The sequence below is a fragment of the Microtus pennsylvanicus genome, chromosome 11 (assembly GCF_037038515.1).
Source record: "Microtus pennsylvanicus isolate mMicPen1 chromosome 11, mMicPen1.hap1, whole genome shotgun sequence".
Lineage (NCBI taxonomy): Eukaryota > Metazoa > Chordata > Mammalia > Rodentia > Cricetidae > Microtus > Microtus pennsylvanicus.
This window is the reverse complement of record NC_134589.1, coordinates 24,079,685-24,106,128: the sequence shown is the minus strand read 5'-3', so window position 1 is coordinate 24,106,128 and position 26,444 is coordinate 24,079,685. Positions and strand designations below refer to the sequence as shown.

Sequence of the window (26,444 nt, the reverse complement as noted above, 5' to 3'; positions counted from 1 at the left end):
TCCAGGATGCTCCATAGTTGATGCTGCTCCATTAGAGGTAGCATGGCCCACCTGACCTCAGTTTCTGTGTATGTGTCTGCCATTTCTTCATTTCCTCATTGCCCCCATCAGGACCAAACTGTGCTGGACAGGAGGACAGGGTATGTACATGGTGTGTGTGTGTATGATCATTTATTAGTAGAAAGTAATGTACAGATACCATTCTTTCAATGTATAAAGCCAGTTAAGGGGCTTTAAAAGAGTACTTATCTAATGTGTCAAAGGTCTTGGGTTCTACCCTCACTACTGTAAAGCAGGAGTGCCACAGCATGCCTGTGACCCCAGACCAGCACTTTGAATGTGAGGGAAGAAATCAGGAGCTCCAGGCCACCCTCCACTACTTAGCAAGTTGAAAGCCAAACAAGGAGATCTTGTCTTAAAACAAAAGAAAGAGGCCTGTGACCCACACAAGGAAGCAGGAGAGTTCTATAGGCCAGCCTGGGCTACAGAGCTAGACTCTATCTCAAGTAACAAAATAACAAAGAAAATAATTATCAGGTCTGAATGGCCTACCAGCTTTTGAAATGGGATTAAATGGGTTTTCCTGTGTTGACAGAACTCCTGGGCTCAAGCCCTTCCCCTGCTTCAGCCTCCCAAGAAGGTCGAGATTCCAGCACCACTGAGCCTTCCAGAGGTTTGTGTGTGGAGCACAGCATGCAGGGCTCCTCCAGCAGACCTACGCTTAGCTCCTAGAACCCATGTCCAGGGACTCACAGCTGCCTGTAACCTAGTTCCACTGGGCTGCTTGGCACACTGCACTCCTGTGTACACATACGTACTGACATTCATAATTAAAATAAAAATGGCGGGCTGGAGAGATGGCTCAGTGGTTAAGAGCACTGCCTGCTCTTCCAAAGGTCCTGAGTTCAATTCCCAGCAACCACATGGTGGCTCACAGCCATCTGTAATGAGATCTGGTGCCCTCTTCTGGCCTGCAGGAATGCATACAGGCAGAACACTGTACACTTAATAAATAAATAAATCTTTAAAAAAAAATAAATAAATAAATAAAATAAAAATGGCACTTTAGGAGTAAGTTCCCTTTACAGATTTCCATTGTCTAACTCTAAGGTTCCCTTTACTATGATCCTTTGCAGAGAGATTAGACAGTTAATTCATTGTCAATGTCTTAAATATCTTTATAATCCTAGTAAAGAAAAGCAAATCAGCCGTTGTGGTCTTAATGTGATGCTTTGGATACCTCGCCTATTTCTGACTACGGAGAAAAGCAGACATCTGAAGGCTGGGATAGGGGTGGGAGTCTGCGGTATTATGACCATGCAAATGCTTTTGCTGAGAAATAGGTATGATTGTGTGGCATCCTAGAGTTTGGCATGCTGTGGCTCTCACCGCTTAGCAACTGAGGAATTTATTTATATTTACAGGGCCCATTTACCAGCATTAGCTTTGAAGCCTGGGTTTGAACTATGGCTTTGCTACTTACCACCTGTATGACCTTGGGGAAGTTTTTCAGATTAAACTCTCTGTGTCTGATTTCCAGTCTCTATAATGGCTATAATACTTCCACTGTGAGGTCTAAATTCTAAGTTTGTGTAGCATTAGCAGACTCCCTGCCATTACAATGAAGGTGCCTGTAATTTGTGCTTATTGTTGCCACTTTGTAGCATATTATAAGTGTTTGTAAATAGGCTTTTTATGTATGTATGTATGTATGTATGTATGTATGTATGTATGTATGTATGTATGTATGTTTTCCGAGACAGGGTTTCTCTGTAGCTGTGGAGCCTGTCCTGGAACTAGCTCTTGTAGACCAGGCTGGCCTCGAACTAAAACAGGTCCACCTGCCTCTGTCTCCCAAGTGCTGGGATTAAAGGCGTGCGCCACCACCACCCAGCTGTAACTTAATATTTTAAATACTTTAAAAGGCCTCAGTTTCTTTTTGTGAATTTTGCTGTAGCTCCATTTTAAAAGAGTTTCTCACTATAGCCCTGGCTTGCCTGACTGGACTTCAACTCAGAGGTCCCTGCCTCTGCACCCTGCCAGTTTTGGTCTTGAGAACAGGGTACCATGCAGTTGTCAATGACTTCAACTTTTTAATTCTCTAGCTTTCACCTCTAAAGTGTTGGGATTTTAGGTGTATGACCCTACACTCGCTAAGAACTTACTATTTAGAGGAAAGGTCTTTTACAAAGGGAGAGCTATAACTGGTCATCTCCTAATTTGAGTAGGTTTTCCACGCTGGTTATTAAATGAGAGCCCCCCTGAATTCTCGTCTGAAACATGGAAAGAACCCAGCAGCACTTCATTACGGCCATCACTGCACTCATTGTTGGCAGCTGGGATAAATGTCTGCCGAGATGAGACGCTGGCACTGAATTGTAAGTTGACATTTTAAAACACTGGATCAGTCAGCGTTTACCCCGGAAGCTGGCCGTTCTTCCCTCTCTAATTGTAGAAAATACAGCTATGATGGAACTGAAGACAGGCAGGAGATGCATCTGCTCTGTGAAGGAGCACTGTGTTGCTGACACTCAACACTCTTCCAACCCTCACCCTCATCAGCTGTTGACAACCGTTTCATGCTTGGGATGTAAAGACGTTTATGTAGAAAACACATTACAACTTATTCCTGCAATACACTTGTAGAAAACTGATTTTGAAATGTTCTTTGAATAAGTAAAAATATGTGCTTAATGTTGTAACTTCCCAGTACATTATCATGAACTGTAACTGTAAAAGAGGCTTCATTAATATTCAGTATTCTTAGTCACAACTGATGTGTTATATAAATGCCTCTAAAATGTAGCTCTGCCTCTAAAAAGTACAACAAAAATATAGCTTTGCTAAGGTCAACATATTCTCAACATGATCCTTAAGAGAGACTAGAGGAGGTAGAAATGTAGTTGAGCGAATACTTATTTAGCATGCACAAAGCCCTGGGCATGAATAGCGTGCTGTGTAAATATGGGGAGGTAGAGGCAGGAGGATCAGAAGTGCAAGGATATCCTCAATTGCATAGGAAGTCTGAGGTGAACGTGGATACTTAAGACCCTGTCTCACAAATGGAACAATCAAAAACAGTCAGCATTGCACGGGGCGCTAAAGCAGGGAGAATGTTGTAATTTTAAGACCAGCCAGGGCTATATAAGTGAATTCAAGGCAAGCCTTTGCCACTTATGCAAGACCTTGTTTCAAAAACACACCTGCCGGGTGGTGGTACATGCCTTTAATCCCAGCACTCGGGAGGCAGAGGCAGGAGGATCTCTGTGAGTTCAAGACCAGCCTGGTCTACAAGAGCTAGCTCCAGGACAGTCAGGACTATTACACAGAGAAATCCTATCTTGAAAAACAAAACAAAACAAGAAACCACATGAGAATAATTGTATTTACTGTGTTGTTTTGTTTTCAATGCTGGAGATCTAACCCAGGGAGTAACCATGATCTGCCACTGAGGGAGAACACTCAACCCACCAGTGCGAAATAATTCTATTTACAGAGACCTTATATTTCTCCAGCAGTTACGTGACATAAACTGCATGAGTTTATCAAACTTTCATGTAAACACAGGAATCGAGATCTCAGGGGACCTAATCTTGGCATTGCTGTGAACACTGAGAACTGAGGAAATCCATTTAACTTTGTCTTTATGGCTTTAAAATGAGATTGCCAATATTCATTTCCTCATCATGAGTTGAAATGATGTCACTTAGAAATGTAACATCAAACTCGTGTTTAATACAGCTTTTCGAGCTATGATATTATTAAGGAAAAATAGCTGAAAATAAATTTTCCTTACCGCAACTCTCCCAATTTTCAAAGATAAATTGGTAACCTGTGTGGCCTTGAAATCTGACACTGGAGTTTTTACAAACTACTCATCCCTTAAAATGGTAGTTCTCGCCAGAGGGTAGTGGTTCACGCCTTTAATCTCAGCACTTCCCAGCACTCAGGAGGCAGAGGCAGGCTGATCTCTCTGAGTTTGAGGCCAGCCTGGTTCACAGAGTGAGTACCAGGACAGGCTCCAAAGCTATAGAGAAACCGTCTTAAAAAACCAAAAAGGTCCTAGCACTCGGGAGGCAGAGGCAGGTGGATCTCTGTGAGTTCGAGACCAATCTGGTCTACAGAGCTAGTTCCAGTACAGGCTCCAAAGCCACAGAGAAACCCTGTCTCGAAAAACAAACAAACAAACAAACAAAAAACCAAAAAGGAAAAAAAAATCACATAATAAAAATGAATCATGGCCCCGGCGGTGGTGGCACATGCCTTTCTTTAATCCCAGCACTCGGGAGGCAGAAGCAGGCGGATCTCTGTGAGTTCAAGGCCAGCCTGGTCTACAAGAGCTAGTTCCAGGACAGGCTCTAAAACTACAGCAAAACCCTGTCTTGAACCCCCCCCCAAAAAAAATATCCCACAATCCAATATAACTCTCTGTTGTTAGCTGTGACATACTAGAATCCTTTTGACTAAAATGTATAAAGGCATATCACTATAAAATTACAGTTGGATGTCTTGTTTCCTCTGAGTTACTATCTGGGTGAGGGCCTACCTAAAAGTTCACTAAGCCTAGAAGGTCAGGGAGGAAAACAGCACAAAGCACTTAAATTTGGTCCCTCTCTCTCTTGGATTTCTTAGAATATTTTACTTTGAATATCTAAAAATACAATTCCAGAACCATAGCACTACACTAGAGTATTAGAATTTTCAATTATTTCCAACTTGTTACAAGTTAGGAAACAGTATTTCAAGGGAGAGAAACAGCTCTTTAAACAATAACAAAAGTACTCATTGATTTGCAAGGAAAATGAGGCCAAGGTTTGAAATGGAACAGTTTTGGAAATAAAAATTTATTTTATATATACTTTAAAATTTTTACATAGTGGGTAATGAACCCGTGGCTTCCCTCATGCTAGGCAAGTGTTCTAACACTGCACTATTTCTCCAGCTCAGAATCGAACAACTTTTAAGAGAGCTTGCGGCTCTTCCAGGGGACCTGGGGTCAGAGAAGAGTGCAGTTCTCGGCACCCGCATCAGGTGGCTCACACCCTTTTTAAGTCCAGCTCCCATGGATCTGATGATCTCATCTAGCCTGGGTGGTGCTCGTCTTTGATCCCGGCAGTCCAGAAGCAGAGGCAGGAAGATCTCTGTGAATTCCAGACCAGCCTTGTCTACATAGTGAGTTTCAGGTAAGTCAGGGATACTCAATAAGACCCTGTCTCAAAAAAGTAAAAACAGATTCAACAGCAGCACCTGTCTGGCCTGGTGGTGCAGGTCTCTAATGCCAGTTTCAGAAGAAAACTTGAGGACCCACAGTTCAGGGTCACTGGGCAGGCTCCAGGTCAGCCGCTCCGTTGTGGAGCAGTAGGAAAGCTCTTGCCCAGTGTGGGGAAAACACACCGTAACGCTATACTGACAAATGACCTAAACTAGAAGAATACTAGAGTTTGGAAGTGTGACTACTTTCAACATAAATGATGATTTAGTAGGGTGTGACAGCTCACACCTACACCCCAGTATTTAGGATGCTGAAAAGAGAATCATGAGTTGTAGCCAGCCTGGGCTATAGAGAGTTCCATGCTAATCTGAGTTATGGAACAGGAGTCTATCTCAAAAAAGTCCAAATAGGAAACAAAAGAAGAAATATTTTAAACCAGGAGGTGGTGGCCCATGCTTTTGATCCCAGCACTCATGAGGCAGAGGTAGGTGCAGGAGGATCTCTGTGAGTTCGAGGCCAGCCTGGTCTACAGAGTGAGTTCTAGGACAGCCAGGGCTGTTATACAGAGAAACTTTGTCTTGAAAGAAGAAAAAAAAAAGCACTTTCTGGAGTTTTTGCCCAGTGAAGGTTGTCAGATATTTGCGAATGCAGCTCGGAAGAAGAGGGCCTGACTAGCATACATGAGGTCCAGGTGCAATCTGAGTCTGAAGAATCAAGAATGGAAACGAACTGTCAGGCAGCTGTTTTCAAAATCAATCCCTACAATGTTCAGAACAAATTCTTGCCATGTGTTGTGCATACACCTTCAATTCCAGTACTCTATAGTCAGAGGTAGGTAGATCTCTGTTGAGTCTGAGACCAGCTTGATGTATGTATGGAGTTCCAGGGTGGCCACATGGGAGACTCTGTCTCAAAACAATAGAAAACACGACACAAGACAACTAACAACAAAGACAGGCCTGGCAGTTGTGCCCGCAATCTCAGGCTTTCGGTGATGAGGCAGGAGGACTGCAAGTTCAAGGTCAGCCTTGACTACACAGTAATTTTGAGGTCACCATGTCTTAAAAACACAAAATCAGGGGCTGAAGAGATGGCTTGGAGGTTAAGAGCACTGGTAGCTCTTCCAGAGGTCCCAGGTTCAGTTCCCAGCATCCACATCGCAGCTCACAACTGTAACCCCAATTTCAGGGGATCCAGTAACCTCACACAGACACACATGCAGGCAAAACACCAATGCACATAAATACATCATTGCAAAACAAAACAAAAAGAAAAAAATCCACACAACTGGGACTGGGAAGATGGCTCAGCAAGTAAAAGTGCTTATCTACTCAAGCATCATGACCCAAGTTCAACCCTCAGAACCCAGAACCCACAACAGGAAGAATAAAGTGACCTCAAAAGTTATTCTCTGGAAAAAAAAAAGTTATTCTCTGACCTCTACACTGTGGGACCTGTATTCACACAATTACACACACACACGCACACACACACTAATTAAAAAACAAACTGAGACCCTGTCTAAAACAACAGAAACAAAAGAGGGAGCTAGAGAAATGGCTTAGAGGTTGACAGCACTGGCTGTTCTTCCAGAAGACCCAGGCTCAGTTCCCAGAATCCATATGGCAGCTCACAACTGTCTCTAACTGCAGATCCAAGGGATCTGATGCCATCTTCTGGCCTCAGAGGACACTGACACACATGTGGTACATATACATACATACAGGCAAAGTACTCATACACATAAAATAAAAACAAATGCTTAAATGGGTAATATGCAGGATGTTCTTCAGAGGGTATAAAAACTTAAGGAAATAAAAATGGAGTTTTAATGCTTTGTTTGAGATGTTGTGCTTTGTTCTGAAATCTCAGTCATACCAGTGCTGTGAGACTGACGCTGCAAACTCTTTTTTTTTTTTTTTGAGGCTAGGTCTATGTTGTCCATGCTGATTTCCAACTCATGGGCTCCAGTATTCCTCTATCTCAGCATCCCAAGTGTCCGAAATAACAGGTGTCCCCCATCAGGCCAGCCTGAACCAAAGTATGAGAGCCTTGCAGAAGAAATGGTCAAGGCTTTGTATATTTGTTTTTTTTAAAAGTCACAGATTCACAGGTTACTAAACCAAAAGGTACTTAAGTAATTGTTTTTAACTCTCTTGCTTAGTAAAAAAAGAAGGAAAATCACCAGGCCAAATAAACTGTTAAAAGTTCGCCCAGAACTCGGGGAGGCAAAGGCAGGCAAATCTCAGTGAGTTTGTGGTCATCCTGGTCTACAGAGTGAGTTCCAGGATAGACAAGGCTACACAAAGAAACCCTGTCTCAAAAAACAAAACAAACAAACAAACAAAAACAAACGAAAAGGTTGGTTCATGGCAAAGCCTACAGGAACAACCAGGTCTCCAAAGAGATACAGGATGTTCTTTCATGGTGCCATACGATTTTTGTTATTTTGGATAAAGTGAGTTGGCAAAACAACAAAAGCAGGCCAAAAAACAAAACAAAACCAGAAAACAAAGACAAGACCTCGTGTCACTGATGTCTGTAGTATTATTTATTTATAAGAAAGCCAGTGAAGCATAATGAATAATGAATACAGATTCAGTATGTCCAAAATAGGGTTTTTCACTTCCTACCTTACAGTCTTAACAACTCCAGACACTGATTATAAAATATTCAATGTCAGCTAAAGGTAACGCTAAGGCTTTTTAAAAATGTTAATTAAGATTTTAAAAAATAAACTCAAGTTAGAAACTTTCCCCCATCATTATGGTATCTTTACTACAGATCTATTAAAAACATGGCAAAGTCAAAACTGAATTGAAAAAAAAAAATCTCAATTTGAAGCTAAGGGCAAGACTAGATATTTAAATGTGTCTCTTGGCAATCTTTCTGAGTGTTAAATGCTGTTTAACACAATTAAAATAAAAGACACACTCATTAATTTGACAGCATATGCAAAATAAAATATATTCGGTGGATTTTAGGAAAAGCACGTTTCCACACATTTAATGTGCTTTATGGTGAGTTACACTAAAAGCAGAGCGATATGAAAAGATTAAGTGTAGAAAAATAGAGATTGGTGAGCTGGAGAGACGGCTTAGTGGTTAAGATAATTTAACTGTTCCTGGGGGGGGGGACACAAGTTTGGTTGCCAACACCCACACCAGGGAGTTCATTATCGACTGGAACTCTAGATTCGGGATCCTATTTCTGACTCCCTCAGCACCTGCACTCCATGTATACGCATATGCACACACATATTCATTCACAAATTTAATCTCTAAAAACAAAAACAAACCCCCTCTAGAGATTAGAATCTTGGTCCTCTACTGTTTCGTTTTTAGAGACAGGGTTTCTCTGTAGCTTTGGAGCCTGTCCTGGAACTTGCTCTGTAGACCAGGCTGGCCTCGAACTCACAGAGATCCGCCTTCCTCTGCCTCCTGGAGTGCTGGGATTAAAGGCATGTGCCACCACTGCCCACTTCTTGGTCCTCTACTGTTAAGCGGCACAATTTTAATACCTTAACCTCTTGGGTCCTAACTTTTCTTGAATGTAAGATAGAAGTATCAAAATTAAGATAGCATTTGGGGTGGAGCCTGAGGACTACTGGAAGTTTCATGCTAGCCTGGGTTACACTGTGAGTTTCTGGCCATCCTGGGCTATCGTGTAAAACCCTGACTCACAGTGTGGGGCTGGAGAAATGGCTTGATAGTTAAGAGCACCTGCAGCTCTTGCAAAGAACCTGGATTCAGTTTCTAGTGCCAAAAGGGTACTTCACAACCATCTGTAACTACAGTTCCACAGATCTGATGCCACTTTCTGACCTCTGTGGGCACCAGGCAAGCGTGAAGTAAACACAAATGCATGCAGGCAAAACACTCAGACACATAAAATAAAATGTATCTTTAAACTTTTTTTAATTAGAAAAAGACACAACGTAACAGAGCAAGAAGCAGGAAGTTTTACAGCTCTACATCTCTTTCATTCTCTATCCTGAACTCACCTACTTTGGCTTTACACAGATGCTGCATATTTGACTTATATAACCAGTGATCTCTTAGTTTTAATTTTATTTTTTTTCCCTTGGGGACTGTGTTGGAGGGCACAAAGTTTGAACAGGGTCTCACTCTACAGCTCAGGCTGGCTTGGAACTCAGTATATAAACCGGACAGACTGGAACTCAGGGGCAAATCCTGCCTCAGTCTCCAAGACCTAGGGTTACAATGTGCAGCCACTAAGTTCAGTTTAACGTAGAAACTTTTTTGTGTACCTGGCTCTGAGAGTAAGATATAAAGCATGTGGCCTCTGGTCACAATATTCAAAAGTATAGAAAAGAAAACAGCCCCAAACTGGACACTGTGGCACCTGCCTGGCATCCCAGACAGCAAGAGACAGTGTAAGAGGATGACTGAGAGCTCCAGGCCAATGTTGGCTACATACTGAGAATTCCTCTCAAAAAAAAAAATGAAGGCTGGGGGATGCAGCTCTTGAAGGGTCTTGTGCTGGCTCCCCAGCACCACAAAGACAAAACAAAGAAACACACACACAGGGTGGGGGGTGGGGTGGGGGGGGAGGACGGTAAAGAGGGGGGAAGAGAGAGAGAGAACATTAGAACAGTCCCCATAAAAAGGTTACAATGAATCAAGTATGCAAAGAGAAGTATCTTTCATCTCAGGGTGGGGCAAAAATCTTTCATTTGTATTAGTCATGACCACAATTTGAAATTAGCTATTATTTTCTATATAGATTTCCTCAACTTACAAAAATTCACATTCTGAGCTTACCGACTGAGAAATAATCAGCCCCTTATAAAAAATTATCTTAGTTCTGAGGATTTTGTTTCTTTTTTATTTTGAGACAGGAGTTCTCTGTGTCCCTGGAACTCTCGATTGTACACCAGACTGGCCTTAAATATGCAGAGATCAGCTTGTCTCTGCCTCTTGAGTGCTGGGATTAAAGGCGTGCAAACCACAGGCTGGCAATTTTCAAGATTCAAAATTTCATCAAGCCGGTCATGGTGGTTCACATCTCTGTGATTCCAGCACTTGGGTGAGTGGAGGAACACCTCAAGGTCACTGACTACCTGAGCCCCTGTCTCAAGAAAAAACAAAACAAGTAACTATTTGAAAGTAAGAAGCAACAATGTAGTTCTAAAGCATAAATGACAGTAAGTCTTTTCCACAACCTAAAAGGGAATAGCAAATTGGTAAAGAACTCACTGCAATTCAGGTTACACCCCACTCAATTTTCAGCATTTTGGACTCTGAGTACCCCTACATTGCCAAAAGTCTAGTTAGTAATTTCAAAGGTTTTACAATAGTACTGAGTTTGAAATTGCCATAAATTAATCTTATTGGATGCTCCACTTTAGAGCAATACAACGTCCTACATAGGTCATTTTTATTATGCTCCCCCCCCACCCCGCACTCCATCCCCGTGGTTAAGCTATACATAACTCTAGTGTAACCAAGGACTTTGATTTTCTCCATTTCCTCACTGCAACTCAATACTGTGACTCTGAATTTAAATTTCCTGCGCAGGTACCCTACCTTAATCTAGCTGTAACTTTATGCTTTTTTTTTTTCTCCTCATACTCTTAAAAACTACAAACACTAAATAGAGGTTCCATTCCTAGGTAAGACTTTCACCCCAAGCCCATAAACTTCTGTCTCGTTTTCATCTTTCAAAAGAGAGCTGAAGGAAAACACTGCGTGTTAAAAATACAACGCCCGAGGGGAGGAGAGAGAAACACCAGTGAGAAGTACGCTGGGACTGGAGTGACCCCAGGTAGCCTGAGTCTCTGCCAGAGAAGGCCAGGTAACATTTACTCTTGCTGTGTAAGTTTCTTTGTCTCGCAGCCTACCAATGAAGCCTCTTGCACATTATTGTACTACTGTATCTCTCAGTAGTTACATTACTTCTCAATGGGATCCCTTGCTCAGTCCGTGAATCCTCTTTAAAGAGCTTGCTGACGATCTACTGTTCAATTCCAAGACTACAAACCTCCCACTGCAGAGGACAAACCTAAGACAAAAACAGAAATGAATTCTCCGAAGGCTCTTGGACCTTCCTCACGGTCTCTGAACCGATATCTAAGTTACCAGTAACAATGACCCACAAAAGTACAGACTAAACGGGGAAGAGGAAGTATCAGAACAATATCCAAAGAGCACCAAAAACCCAACAGTCGCCTCTAGCATCCCAGTTTCCCACCCCCACTTCCTACTTTCACCGAGGACTCATCGATTCCCGCTCGGGAGGTGGCAAACGCTTTACGAAGGCAGCAGGCGCTGACCAGTCGGGGACGGGTGCTTTCACTGCGTGGTGGAAGGAGGCTAGCCAAGGGCTGGGCAAAGAATGGGAAGCTGAGTGTTATGGGGGGAGGGGGGATTTAGGGCGCCAGGGCTAATCCCGTCCGGGGCCAGCGGATGGAAGAAGGGGCAGCAGGCGAGCCTCCCGTACGGCGAGGCGAGCCGGTGCGCGGAGCTTTCGGGTCGCCAGCAGGGGAGGACGCTGACTGCCCCACCGGGGGCGGGTGGCGAGCCGCACAAGGGAGGCGACTCCGGTAGGGCGACTGTTTGGGGTGCGAGAGCTGGCCTTCCTCACCGCCCGAGACCCCTCCGAGCTCACACCTCAAACCTGCTCTTGGTCACTCCGTTCACGTCCCTCCTCATGGGGCCAGCGGGTGCGGCCCGGGCAGGGCGCTGCGGCGTGCGGAGTGCAAAGACAGGGGCCAGGGCAGGCCCGGGAGTTCCGGGAGCGGGAGGCGGCGGCGGCGGTAACGCGAGGCCCGCCCGTCGGACGCGGAGGACAGACCGCTCGAGTCCCGCGGGGCCTCCACCACCGCCCGCGGCGTCCGCGGCCGCGACGACTTCCAGTCGCTAGCTCGGTTCTCTCCAAAGCCTCAACTTCAACCCAAAACAAAAACACTCCCCACCTGCCAGCAACGCCGCTCCTCATTGGGCAGAGCCGCCCGGGCCTCGGAACGCCGGGGGAGGGGAGGAGCGCTCGGCGGCGGCGGCGCGAGCCCACCCCTCCCCCACCGGGCGCAGCCCCGGACGGTGAGCCCGCGAGCGGTCGGAGCGTGGGGCGGCCGGGCGCGAGCCCACCGGGACGAGGAGAGGCAGGGAAGTGCCCCAGTGTGCGTGCGTGCAGGGGGTGTGTGGGGCGGGTGCGAGTGCGCGCGTGCTCGCGGACCGGCGTGGAGAGCAAAGCGGGGACGGACCATCACCGGAGCCCTCCGAAGACTCACCGGCACGCACCGACCCACGCGGAAACTGAGCCCTCAGCTTAGTGTCCCCAGCCCTAGTCTAGTCACTTCCCCGGCGGCCTGAGCTGGCACCCACATCTTCCTGGCCCCCCAACTCCCGCCCTCTATCACTCACTGTCGCCTTGAACCCAAAGTGCAGCAGGCGGTCCCTGCTCGGAGCCATTTTCCTCCGTTTTCTAGACGTCTCTGGGTTGGGGTAGTGCTGCCGCCGCCGCGGGTGCTGCTGCCGCTGCCTCCCCCGCCCCGGTGAATTGCATTCCGGGGTGCTGCGGGGAGGCCTGGGGGGCCGCTGCGGGGCGGCTGTCTCTCAGTGCCTGGCTGCCCAAGGCATGAGCTGGTGGCGCTAAGAGGCGGACCTAGCGCCCAGCTCTGCCCAGGGACTGGTAGCGAAGCTTCACCTCGGGGTCAGGGGGTGCAACGCCCCAGCACTGCACCCATTCCTTGGGCCGGGGGAGGGGCGCACGCCGGTGGGGTGGGGGCAGGCTAGGCACAAGGGCCTGTGGCATCCCCGCCCCTCCGGCCGGTGGCGCCCAATGGGCTGTAGTGGCTGCTTGCCCTCCAATCAGGGCGCTGGTTGGTGAGAGCCTCAACCTGACGCCATTTCGGCGGGAGAAACAAGCGTGTAGGAGCGAGTAGGCGGGGGCGTCTGCCCACAGGAAACTAGGACTTTCGTTGGACTAGGATATAGAAGCTAGTCCGTGTCATCCTATTATTAATGTAAACTCCAGCCTTCAAGATTCCTAAACCTATGACCTATTGTCCATGAATTAGGAAACAATCTAGAATGAGTTGCCCCTTCAAAGAGAAACAAATTACACAATGTACCAATCCTAAAGTATTAAAAACTATCATAAATTGTGCCTATGCTCTATGAGGCCACAATACTGCTTTTAATTGCATACTCAAAGCAGTTATGAGTTTGCCTTATACTCTTTTTAGTTTTAATTAGAATCCGATCAAGATAAAAATTTACAAGTGACAAGTGCTGCGAACCTTTAAAAAAACTTAGCTTGCTTACCTTAAAGCACTTTTAATTTTTTTTTTTTTTGAAACAGGGTTTATGTAGTAGCTCCAGTTTTCCTGGAATTCAAGGGATCCACCTGCCTCTATGGCATTTAAGGTGTGAATCAAACGCCTGGCCAAACTTTCTTTTTCCCCCTAAAGAGGACTTCCTACACAAACATGCTTCAAAAAATTCAGCTCTTGGGCCCACAAAAACCTAGGTCCACGTTATGCTTTTAAATCATTTCCTTTACTTCAGCCAATGGAAAAAAAACAGCAAAATTTAGAAACATCCCAGCAAGAATTACTGGTGAATTTATAACTGCAATTCAGGAAAAAGTGAGACAAACTGACACACAGATGAACCAAATATAGGAAAAGAAAAATAAAACCCTGTCTCTGAGGTCTACCAACTGTGCATTCCTGTGGCCCACTTAGAAAACTGGTTTTTATTAATTTGGACTTTTGAGAGGTTTACCAAATGAAAATATTCAAGCGGTAAGATTTATGGTGATGACTCATCCCTGTCATCCCACCACTCAGGAGGCGGGGCAGTAAGGACTGCTAGTTCTACAACATACTATGCTGCATAGCAAGTTCTTGCTCGACACTGTCTCAAAGAGACAAATCTCAGAACAAAAGACCATCACCCCAACTCTTGGGAAGGGAGGAAAGGAGAATAGAGTTCAAGGTCTGGCTAGGCTACATAAAACCTAGTCTCAGAAAACAACAGAGGTCAGCCTGGTCTACATAGTGACCCATTTTAAAAACAAAACCTTCAGAAGCCCATTACTTTTTATCAAAGAAGTTTATTTGTATGTAAAGCAACAGTTTTTTGTGATGTTTTAGAGGGGGGGAATCCCAGAATTTGTCCACTTTCAAAAAATGAAAAACAAAATATTTACAGAACAGCCATCCACACAGAAATCAAATCAGAACTACTGTAAAGACCCTTCCCACGGCTCCTGATGGACATTTCTAATCTCAGAATTTAAAGCTCTGCTCTATCACTGAGCTTGTTTCCCAGCCTAGTTTCTAAGATAACACTTCCTGCCCCTCCAAAAGTTAACTCAAGACAAATAACTGGGGGCAGGGCTAAAGAGGAAAATAAAATACAAAATGAGATTACCCAGGGATTGTGAATGTTTCCTACACTGACATCTGCTGTGACTCAACTTTGGATACTATGTGACTCACTGGCTCCTCTGAAAATTCACGATATTGCTGTTCTAGATTTTCAGACCTTGGCCTGACAAAAGGAAAATTCCATTCAAGGGTTATCAACCTGAAGCTGGCTTTGGCAATTATATAAGGTCCCCTTCCTCACCTTGGAAACACTTGTTTTAAGATACACTGAATTTGAATCTGAAAAATTCTTGTACATCAGAGCAGACTTTGTCCAAAGACCCTTAACATGAAGCCAGAAGACAGAAGAATCAGGTCAAACTAAAAATACAAGAAGTCCAGCAGCAGCAAACAGGTAGATGTTGACTTCATGTCCATGCCGTCTTTTGATACAGGAGACTGAGTACACCTGGATAGGAGGGAGGTGTTCCAGGCTTGGTTTTTTCTGCTTCTTCTCCTCCACCCTGTGGAGAAATGCAGTGCTCCCTGGTTCCCAGGCAGGGTGAAGCAGTTTAGCCCCGGCTCCCTGTTAAGCAAGTTCAGATGCTGGGTCATTGAGTGGGGTGTGCCCATCGACATTTCAGGGGCTTATCCTTCATCCAGATCCTAACTCGGGATTCTTTGATCTGGGATGAAGACAGAAAGAGAGAAAAAGCTTCCCAGTTTACTCATTTTGGTATTTGTTGGCTCTGCTTGGGGGGACTGAGCCCCTTATAACTATGCAGTACATTTCCCCATGAGATCATCCCCACCCAGAACAAACTTTAACACCATATGACTTTAACTTTCCTGCAGAAACTAAGAGGAGAGGATTCAGAACCAGGTGACAGACTTCTGAGAAATCCAACCTGGCTGTATATCTGAGATGCTGCCACTGCATCAGCACCACAAGATAAAGACTCCAGTGTCACCTTGCTCGTGTCCTCGTTAGTGTCACCCAAGACAGTGAACTCTGATAGGGTAACAGGTAACTTTTCTGGCTCCATTTTACAAAGTTTTGTTTCCTATTTATTGCCGTGGGACACAGAAATGGCAGAGTTGTTGAGAACCGATGACCAGAAAAGGGAGAACGCCACAGGAAATGAGAAACAGTCAGGAAAGAAAGCCACAGTACATTTTCCGAGTCTATGCTAACTCCAACCTGCAGAGTGTTGGATATAGAAATCGTCCGCATCTGATGAAGTCACTCCACTTATAACATACACAAACATGAATCACCTGGCTTTTTTTTCTTTTTGTAATCCAGAAGAGTTGTGCTGGGGATTATGCCCCATTCTGCTGATAAAGATCCTGAACGGAATCATCAGGAATGGCACAGTGCAGGTGGCAAAATCAAAGTAAGGCCGCGGATTTTTGAGAGGACCCTCCAAATACTGAGAACTTCTGTTGCACTCAAAACGGTCTCCTGGATTTCTATACTTATGAGAAGGGTTTCATTTGATGTCCCTCAGAATCCAGACTCAGACCTGTTTCTCCAAAAAGGTCCAATTGTGTGCTACACAGTAGCAAGGTTTATCTTCATGCTCACTTAGCATTCCAGGCCCGTTACTTCAAGTGAGCTTGAAATTGTTTTAAGTGAACTATGGCTGCATTTTTTAAAACTGTTTATCTCGGGGAGCAGACAGTAGAGTGACTTAAGTCTGAACTCTTCCTCCTCGTGATGAAGAGAAACAGAGTCCAGCTCTTAGGAATGGCATCAGCTCTCCTGCAAGCAAAATGCTGGGATGTAGACTTTTGGCACATTGTGGAACTAGGAGAACTTAGTTCTATAATGGTTTTCATACCTTAGGGTTTAGAATCTGAAAACCCTTATACCCCCAAAAGCCACCCTTCTTTTTTAACAACAACAACAAAAAAAGATAAATCTTTTAACTGCATAGGGAGGTAACTTCTATTATTCCTATGTCCGAACCCTGTGAAAAACCTCCAAAGATAATAGTTTTGGTTTTTCTAATTAACTTCAAAGACAGGCTCTGATTAACCTGTGTGGGCTTGATGCTGCAGCATCAGCAACAGCTGCAAGCTCCCCACCACCAAACAAACCTTGCCCTTCCTGCCTATCATTCTGAACCATAACCTTCATAGATTTAAGAACAAACATTGCATAAAAACAAACATTAAGGATTAAAATATTACAAATAAATAGCTAAAATAATTTTCCCTCCCCCAATCACTCCTACGAACAGACACCAAACAATGCTTTAAGTGTCCAAAACTGCCAAAGTCCTTCCCTTGCCCATGCTTCAAATGGACAACTACCAAAGGTGAACAACCTTCATGCAAATGCATCAAGGAATGTATTGCTTTTTCATTTTTCTGCCCAGCCCTTCAATTACATGCACTAAAATGAGTTTAAAGCATGTCCTGAAAATGGAAAAAGGGAGAAAAAATATATATGAATATTTCCCACAACAGTGTTCCCTCCCTTCCACCCCTCCCTATCTTAAACAAGTATTTTTTAACATTTCTTTCTGGCAAAGGAATATGACTTGGTGAATAAGCAACCCCATGGTCCCTTTAGTAGGGCTTAGATATACTTTTGTAAATGTACCCGGCGTGGTGTAGAGGCCATGCCCATTAGGAATCTCAAGCACAAATCAGGCCTATCTGACTCACCCCTTGTGTTGGTTTACATGTAAATGTATCATTAGTTTCTTCTCTAGACTTATCTGTTTAGAAAATACGGTTCTTAATTGCCAATCAGGGCCACATCCATAAGATCATCATCTTCTTCCCCAATCATAAAATCAGGGCTGAGCCTTGAAGGCCTGTCTGCAGATAAGACTGGGTTATTTGTCATAGATAATGTCTGATCTGAAGAAATGGGTGATTTAGACCAATTCTCTGGCTTGATGCTGTGAGACTTTTTCTTGTCTCTGTCTTTGTCGCGGTCTCTGTCTTTGACTTTCTTCTTTTCCTTTTTGTGCTTCTTATGCTTCTCTGTGCTGTATTCTGGAAGTGGTCGAACCCCGTCATCGGAGCTCGGACTGTTCTGGTAAGATTTCTCCGCTATGGAGGAGCCTGACTCACTTTCACTGTCCACATTCTGGGGTGTATAAGCTGGCGACTTACTGTGGCTGGGAGAACCACGCTCATGCTTTGGAGTGGAACCACTGATCAATGGAGAACCATAGTTTTTTGAAGAGGCTATCTGTGGCCTCAGCCCTTCTCCACTACTTTCTCCTGGTTTCTGTAGAGTCACTTTGGCTTTAATACTAGGGGAGCCTCCATCATGTTTGCTGATGATAATTTTTGCCACACCCGTGCTCCCCACATTTTTTGACTCTGAGGTCTTCTTAGAAGAATCCACTGAGCCTCCAGAAGTAGAAACCTTTGATTTGTCTTTATCACTTTTCTCACGTTTGCTCTGGAATTCCCCTCCTGCCACGTTATGTTTAGAGGACATGGGATGGTTAGAATTTGTGCTTACTCCCATCTGACTCTCCATTGGATCCTCACCCCCAGGCCCACTGGTGACAACCCCGTGCTTCAGCTTATCTATAACAGCTGTCAAGGAAGGCTTCTTATTCCTACTGGGAGATTTCCCTTTGGAACTCCCATGCTGATTCTGAGAGGATGACATGGAAGAACCACTTGAAGAAAACGAGGAGGAAGATGGTGTACAAGAATTAGATGCTGGGGGAGTTTTCTGAGACATTGAGCCTGAGGATCCTGACCCTGAAGATGACTTCGTGCCAGAACTTGAACTAGTTCCTGACATATGAGAACCACCAGAACCTGAACTGATAGGGGACTTGGCTTTAGAGGATGGGGGAGTCCCAGGAACAGGCTTCATTGGAGAGGAAAGCTTATCTGATCCTCCAGGAGGCCTTGAATGAGAAGGGGATATGTTTGGTTTACTTATAGAAGGATTCATAAGTGATGATGGCTTGCCTTGCGGTTTCATCTTGGTACTGCTAGACCCACTGCTCAGACCATGTTTGGTAATGGGAGAAGAGCCTGGCTTTCCCCCAGTCTGAGATGAATTTTTTGACTGGCTGGATCCAGAGGACCCCTGGCTAGAATACATACTGCCACTTAGCTTGGAACTTGATGAGCCTTCAGACTTACTGCTTTTCATCTTGCCTGAGGTGGAAGCAGAAGACGAGGAAGAGGAGGAGGAAGAATGACTATGGTGGCTTTTACTGCCAGAGGAAGACACAGAACCACTGCTGGTGTACTGACTGTGAGAGGAAGGTTTGCCCACCATCACTGTCCCCTTAGGAATCTGAATAGTGATTTTGGGGATGGGCGGGGTGGCAACACCTGGGGGAGTCTGAGACCTTCCTGAACTGCCTGGAGATTTGGATCCACCTGTACTGGTGGGTGGGGTGAAAGGCCTATTAGAAGAGCTGTGAGATGGAGACTTGCCCTCAGTGTCTGCTTTCTTTCGCTTTGGAGGCTTATCTTTGCTCTTTCCATCATTGGAAGGAGTTCGGCTGCGCTTGCCTGGTTTGCTGTCTAACCCAGGGCCTGATACACTGCCAGCACCAGTGCCATTACCTTCCTTTACCCTCTTTTGAGGTTTTTCTTTCCCTAGTTCTCCTGTGGTCATTAAAGGACTCTGACTACCACTGTGGTGTTCCATAAGATCTGTAGAACCCAAAGCCTTACCAGCTACTGATATAATACTGAAGTCAACTGTGTCAGCTTGGCTACTGCTCTTAAATTTTGTCTCCCCATTATCACCCCCAAGTATTGGCATCCCCAAAGTATTTAGTGCCTGAGATGCAAATCCTTTGAAATCATCATTATCCCCACTCTGACTACTTTCATCAAAATATTCTTCTCCAAAACCACTTTGGCTTTGGCTGTTCAACAAATCAGGATTGAAATCTACTCCATCAGGGAAAAAATGATTGGTAGGAGAATCACTACTGGGGCTTGCAGCTGCATCAGCAATAAGGTCAGCTGGATCAGTGTATGGATTTTCATTATTATTAGTTTGAAAGACATCAGAGTCAAAGAGGGCACTCTGAGAATGCCCAGAACTTGAAGAATCTCGAACAGGGGTGCCAATAGGTGGGCAATCATCACTAGTGCTGGGAAGCTTCGAGGCTTCTTCTGCAATGTCTGAAAGGATATCAGTTACATCTGGGCCAATGCTGTCTGAACTGGATAGTCGGACCATCCTTTGAATACTGGGCTGGGGGTGAGGCACTGGTTGGGGGTAAGTTGTAGGGGGAGTACTACACTGGCTTGGAGCTGGAGTGATATGTGGTGTGTCCAGCGCGTCAGCCGTCATGCTGACATCAAACATAGGGTTCTGGGAGTCGACGTCCATTGAAAAGAGCTCTCTCTGAAACTCGTCTTCAGTCTGGTGCTTGGATTTGTCAGGTGGTACTCTTGATGACTTCTTCTTCTTGGTCTTGTTGCTCCCCGAGCACATTTCCATCCGGGGTGATCCGGAAGAGGAGTTCTGCCTTTCTAAAGGGCTGCTTCCATAAAGGGTTGAGAAATCCTGGGCAGGGTTATCTTTAAGAAGGTTCATGAGCATCGGGTGGTTCTTGGTGTTGCCGGCCATCGAAGAGACAGGTGGCGGCGTGTGATGAGGAGGGGTCGGACTCGAGCCAATGGTAGACCCCCCGTTCCCTGTGATTTGCAACAAACTGGTAAGAATTGGGTTCTGAGACACCTTGCTGAAGTCCTCCCCATGGCCCACCGACTCATGCCGATCTCTGATGCTCATGCTCATGTTAAACAAGGTGGTAATGGGACCCCCCGGAAAGGTGTTGGTTGGTGTGGTGGTACCACTCATTGGGTTGTTGCCTGTGGCCATGCCATACCCTGGGCTGCTAGCCGGGGGCAGGTTCTTTTTCACCATGTCTTCAACTGTCTCTGCAATGAGAGACAGTGCTGGGGTGTCAGCCTGTATGGTTTCAGCCTTCCTCCGAATAGCCCTCATCGTCACAGGGATGGACATACATCTGTAAGAGAGGAACAAAGAAAATAAGGTAGCACTGGATTCATTAGCTGATGAATAAAACCTAACATTTAGCCGGGCGGTGGTGGCGCACGCCTTTAATCCCAGCACTTGGGAGGCAGAGGCAGGTGGATCTCTGTGAGTTCGAGGCCAGCCTGGTCTAGAAGAGCTAGTTCCAGGACAGGAACCAAAAAGCGAAGGAGAAACCCTGTCTCGAAAAAAAAAAAAAAAAAAAAAAAAAAAAAAAAAAAAAAAAAACCTAACATTTATTGGGAACAAAGAGCTGTACTTTTGTCTGAGATTTAGTTAAGCCTCACGAGGTTTTAGTTAGCAATTTTCAGATAAGTAATCTTAAGACAAGAGTAATTTTACCAAATTCTAAAGCTTTGCATATATTAATCCTAAAAAGAACTGTGATTCAGTAAGCAATTATTAACTGCTTATGAAACACACACTAAAACTAAACCAAAATAGTTTTGAGTCCAAAAATAGTTTACAGTGAACTAAAGAAAGCTAGTCCTCAAGCATGGGTAGGACAAGAACTGTGAGTTCAAAGCCAGTTTGAACTACAACAGCCAGAGATCCTGTTTCAAAAATAAAAAGTATGCTGTGAGTTTGAGGCCAGCCTGGTCTACAAAGGGAGTTCAAGGACAGGCTCCAAAGCTACAGAGAAACCCTGTCTCGAAAAAACAAAAACAAAACAAACAAATAAAAAAGTATGGAGAAACAAGGGAAGGAACTGTAATGATAATGGAACATAGTAAGAAAATGCCTTCCTTTTGGGGGCTTCACATGGCCACAGGTGATACAGCAAGGACCTGTGAAAAGAACTGATGCTGCTGTACAGTACTGCTTACTTCTAACTCCTGGGTAAATTTACACTCTGCACATACTTTCGAAAAAATTTTGCTTTAGTATGTATGTCAGCAAATTCTGTCCTAAGCTAAACAACTTATAAGTGTTCTGCCTTAAAGACACTAATTTTTTGATATTTTTGCCAGATATATGTAAAATGAAGAGCAGTGCTACAATAAAATTTAATGGGAATCTATTAAAATGTGTTTTGAGGCGTGGGGATGTGACTCAATTATTACAGTGCCTGCCTGCCATGCACACGGTCCTGGGCTTCCTCCACAGCACAGAATAAACCAGGAGGCTGGGTCTCTAAGGAAAGCACTCAGGGAGTTGAAACAGAATGACCAGGAGTTCAAGGTCATCCTCTGTCACATTATCAAGGCCTGCTTGAAATACAGAGGCTCTGTCTCAAAACTTAAATGAACAACATCCATTTCTAAAAATAGGCTGTCAGCCCTCTACTTTAGAAAGAAGTATTAAAAAATTACATATTAATGTTCCCAGGAAGCTGACGTAAATATTACTTGCCACGCATTGCCATTTAAATGGTATATCTCTTAAAATGTGATAAAATAAGTTAAAGAAAAAAATCTTTAGACCAGCCATGCTGAGACCTGCCCTTTCAACTCAGCACTCCAAGCAGAGGCCAATCTCTGAATTCAAGGCCCACCTTTCCTAAATAGCAAGTTGTAAGTTGTATGTACACAATAATGAGAACCTGTCTTAAAAAAGAAAGAAAAGAAAACATGTATCTTTTTCCAGCTCTCTCTCTCCTGAAAAGTATTTTAATGACAAGGCTTGTAATTATGAGTCTTGGGCTGGAGAGGTGGCTCTGCAGGTTAAGAAGAGGCTGTTCTTCCAGAGGTCCTGAGTTCAATTACCAGCAACCATATGGTGGCTCACAACCATATGTAATAAGATCTGGCGCCCTCTTCTGGCATATAGGCATACATGGCGGTACAGAACACTGTATGATAAATAAATCAATCTTAAAAAAAGAAAAAGAAATTACCAGCCTCATCCCTATGGCTTTCACAGTAACAAACAAAATTCACATTTTTTTAAAACCAAAAATATAGTGAATTCAAATAAATGGCAATGTTTTTCTTTTAATTTTTTTGAGACAGTTTTTTTATCATTTAAATTCATGTTAAAAATAAAAGCGTATAGCATGGTGATGCACACCTTTAATCCCAGCACTCTGGAGACAGAGGTAGGCAGACCTCTGAGTTCTAGGTCAGTCAGGGCTACACAGGGGAAACCCTGTCTTGAAAAACAACATAAATAAATAAAAGCATGCACATACACAATTTGTACGAATCTTAGTGAAATTCTGATGGACAAAGGGCCACCACTACCTTTGAACAACTTTGGCAATGAAGTCATCTGTGCAGATGAGTGCATCTGACAGCCCCTTGTAGAGTTTACAGCTCACATGTGTTGAGTCCTGCACATCCATTACCACTGAAAGACAAATTTTACAGATACTTGTGATACATTCAGCTTCTCACCTTTCAAGAAAAGATACACCCCAAGAAAGATGTTTCCACCTAACAACTCACCACACACAAGGGAGTCATTCACAGGGTGCTGAAAAGATACACTGAATCGAGACTCTGAGAGGGGACATACTTCAAACTGGAGGAGCCCAGGAGAGTCTGAAAAAAAAAAAAAACAAGGAAAAACATAATAACCATATTTAAGACATGAGATAAACAAATAATTATCTTTATATAGACAGTAAAATAGCCAGCTGACCACCAGGCTCACACATGGCACAAATACATACAAGGCAAGCAAAACATTCCTGCATATAAAATAAAATATAAAAGAAATTACAAAGCATACTGTCTTGGGAGTGAATTAAGAAACCAAAACTGGGCAGTGTGACCCAGCCACAGAAGAAGCAAGGTGTGACTGCATCGCTGACAAAGAAATGTGGAAGAGGTGGCACTTTCAACCAAGAAAGAAGGTCAATGCTTTAAGTGGGACTTAAAGGGCCGTCCTAGTAAGAAACTTGGAAGACGGCACTGAGAGCAATGTGGACTATAGATGCCCAGCTCAAGTGGTTGCAGAGGAGAACAATGGTGGCGACTGGGCTAGAGACCATTCTTTCATTATTTTGGTTAAGAATGTAGCTGCTTTTGGCACTTATCCTAAAAATCTGCTGAGACTACATTGAAGAGTTTTGGAATAATTTCATTGGCAGAGACAACCTAATCTTGATTATGTCATGTGGCTATTAGAGATAATGCATATGCAGATCTAGAAAGAAAACCAGCAAGCAGGGAAATATGAATATAAAAAGAACAGTTTGAAGAGGTATAGAACAGCAGGAAATTTAATGTTTGAGCCAAGTCTCGTGCTCAAGAGATGAGAAATCTAAAGAAAGACTTGATGCAAAATAGAATAAAGGGAGTGGTGTCCTCACTCTAACTAGTAAAAAGGAAAGCTCAAGCAACAAAGAAAGCCACCAGCAAAGCTTATGCATATGTATTAAAGGAGGTGGCTAGGTCCATCCCAAGCATAGCTTGGTAGCATTAGTCACATGGTTCTGGCTCTATAGTCATGAAGGATACAAGAGTAAAGGGGTTCTGGAGTTTTCTATGAGGTTAAGAAAAGCCACTGAGGCAAGATGTGTGGCAGGGTATCCCGGCTTAGAACCCCAAAAAAACCACTTTGTGAAGCTAAAGCTTGGATTGTGTTGGAGACTCCAAAATGTTGGAGATACCAGAGCTATGGTATATTTGCCAAGTGGAAGCAGCTGAAGATAGAAAAGTGTGTTGCAGTTAGCAAATCTGAAAGGATGGGGCCATCTAAGTCCTTAGACACCCAACAGAGAGCTACAGGATTTGAAGTCTGCCCTGATGGGTTCTGTATTGCTTTGAACCATTATTTTATTATTTTCCCTTTTGGGATAGTAATGTATATTATGTGCCATTTTATTTTGGAAGTAGTATGATTTTTAATTTTATAGGGGATTACAATTAAAAAGTTGCCTTGAGTCTCAGAAAACAAAAAACAAAATAGGCTAAGAAAAGATTTTTGGTTTTTGTCTCATTTTAAAATGTATGATATGGTCTTGTTCTGTAGTCCAGGCTACTCTTGAACCCATAATCCTCTTGTTTTATAGCCTCTCTAGTACTGAGGTATGGTTATTCACCATCATGCATAGCTCTCAATTAGAGGGTTTCAATTCTACTTGACAAGTAGCCATCTAGTACTATTGCCATCAAACCCACGTTTTTGGGGTTGGTTGTGCTTTTCTTTTTGATCCACAATTTCACCAATTAGCCCAGGGTGACCAAGAACTCACTATGTAGAGATTCACCTCCCTTTACTTGCTAGTGTGGAGATTAAAATCTGTACCATGAAAGCCAGAATAAAACCTACTTTCTATCAAGGTATTTCTCTGTCAACTATGCATCGTATAATCTGGTAAACAGAGAAATACGGGCTATTATCTAAAATGATTTGAGGTGGGCATGGTAGCACACACTTTTAATTTCAGCACTTGGAGGCAGAGCAGATGGATCTCTGTGAGACTGAGACCAATCCAATCTGCATAGCAAGATCCAGATCAACCATGAAAACAGTGACACCAAGTCTCTAAGAACACACAGACACACACATACGCACACTTATACCATATACATATAAGCTTATCGTTATAGATTTGTTTTGGTAACTGTTTTTAGATTTATTTTTTGCTTTGGTTTTTGCTTTTTTGGCAGGGTTGGCAAATTGAACCCAATGACCTCACCAGTGGCAAGAAAAATTATACCTAAAGTCACAACTTTAACCAGTTTTTTTTTTAAAACAGGGTTTCTTAGTGTAGATCAGAGATTCTCTTGCCTCTGCCTCCCAAAGACTAGAATGCACCACTATGCCAAGCATTCTGGTTCTTAATCCAAACATCTAATGCATAGGCCCAAATCCTAATGCATACATCACATACACATACAGTTTTGTTTCCTGCTTCTCATTTTTACATGGGAATGGTAGTACATACCCATAAGCCCAGCACCTGAGACTTAGAGGTAGGAGAATCAGGAGTTTAAGAACAGCTTCCACTGCATACTCAGTTCAAGCTTGTCAAGGTACGTAAGACCATACCTCTAAATAAAATTTCTAAAGCACTTCTCTAGATTTACATTCCCTATTTCTTGTTGCCTACAACTTCCACTGATACGTACCTAACACTAGATAACTATCACTAGAAAGTTACATGACCAAGGTAAAAAATAAACTAGAGTAGACAAAATTGACATGAAAGCTTCCAATGTGTTAGAAAAACAGCCCTCAGAATCCAGACAGAAAAAGGAAGGGTCTTATGTCTTAGCTATTTAGAGTTATACCTAGATTTTCCAAAGAATGGTGGTGGGGCACAATGGTATCGTAATGACAAGATCAAGCACTTTTTAAAAAAAATAAATCCTTTTGCATTAACTTTCTCTGTCTTTAAGTGAGTTTATCTCATGTGCATGGTATGGTTTTTCTGTGTCTTTGTTTTTTAATTTATTTATTAGGTATACAATGTTCCTTGTGCAGGTACATCTTCATGCCAGAAGAGGGCACCAGATCTCATTACAGATGGTTGTGAGCCACTACATGGTTGCTGGGAGGGAACTCAGGACCTCTGGAAGAGCAGCCAGTGCTCTTAACCTCTGAGCCATCTCTCCAGCCCCTAGATCCAGCACTTTTAACAACCTAAACTTTAGTAACAAGAAACCATCTATCAAACTGCAGCAAGATAGGAAGTACAGACACAATGCCTAGGTATGTTTCTGTTTTCAAAAAGTGGACAGGAATGGTCATGCAGACCTTAATATTAACATAGGAGAAGCTGAAACAGGAGGATCACCTCAATTTCAAGGCTAGCCTGGGAAACACAGTGAATTCAAGTTCAACCTGGACTACAAAATTGAGCCTCTTTCTCAAAAATAAAAGCAAAAGAACCAGGTGTATGCCTTTAGTCCCAGCACTCAGGAGGCAGAGGCAGGCAGATATCTGTGAGTTTGAGACTAGCCTGGTCTACAGAGCTAGTTCCAGGAATG

At 43.7% G+C, this 26,444-nt stretch overlaps 2 protein-coding genes across 7 annotated transcripts in view; both read right to left on the bottom strand.

Moving 5' to 3' along the window:
- Positions 1–12,973, bottom strand: part of Fbxl20 (F-box and leucine rich repeat protein 20) — a 67,073-nt gene extending 54,100 nt beyond the window's left edge. The window contains exon 1 of one of the 4 annotated variants that reach the window (XM_075990859.1): positions 12,598–12,973. In XM_075990859.1, coding sequence (XP_075846974.1) covers positions 12,598–12,645 — 48 coding nt within the window. In that variant the 5' untranslated portion in view covers positions 12,646–12,973. Of the gene's footprint in view, positions 1–11,844; positions 12,082–12,597 lie in introns of those variants that run through there. The other 3 variants (XM_075990858.1, XM_075990862.1, XM_075990860.1) reach the window with 3 other exon arrangements.
- A 1,300-nt stretch (positions 12,974–14,273) lies between these two features.
- Positions 14,274–26,444, bottom strand: part of Med1 (mediator complex subunit 1) — a 44,587-nt gene continuing 32,416 nt past the window's right edge. Inside the window, exons 15-18 of one of the 3 annotated variants that reach the window (XM_075990856.1) lie at positions 22,950–23,045; positions 22,746–22,851; positions 20,396–20,536; positions 14,274–20,201 (exon numbers count right to left, since the gene is read on the bottom strand). In XM_075990856.1, coding sequence (XP_075846971.1) covers positions 20,087–20,201; positions 20,396–20,536; positions 22,746–22,851; positions 22,950–23,045 — 458 coding nt within the window. In that variant the 3' untranslated portion in view covers positions 14,274–20,086. Of the gene's footprint in view, positions 20,537–22,745; positions 22,852–22,949; positions 23,046–26,444 lie in introns of all 3 variants that reach the window. The other 2 variants (XM_075990857.1, XM_075990855.1) reach the window with 2 other exon arrangements.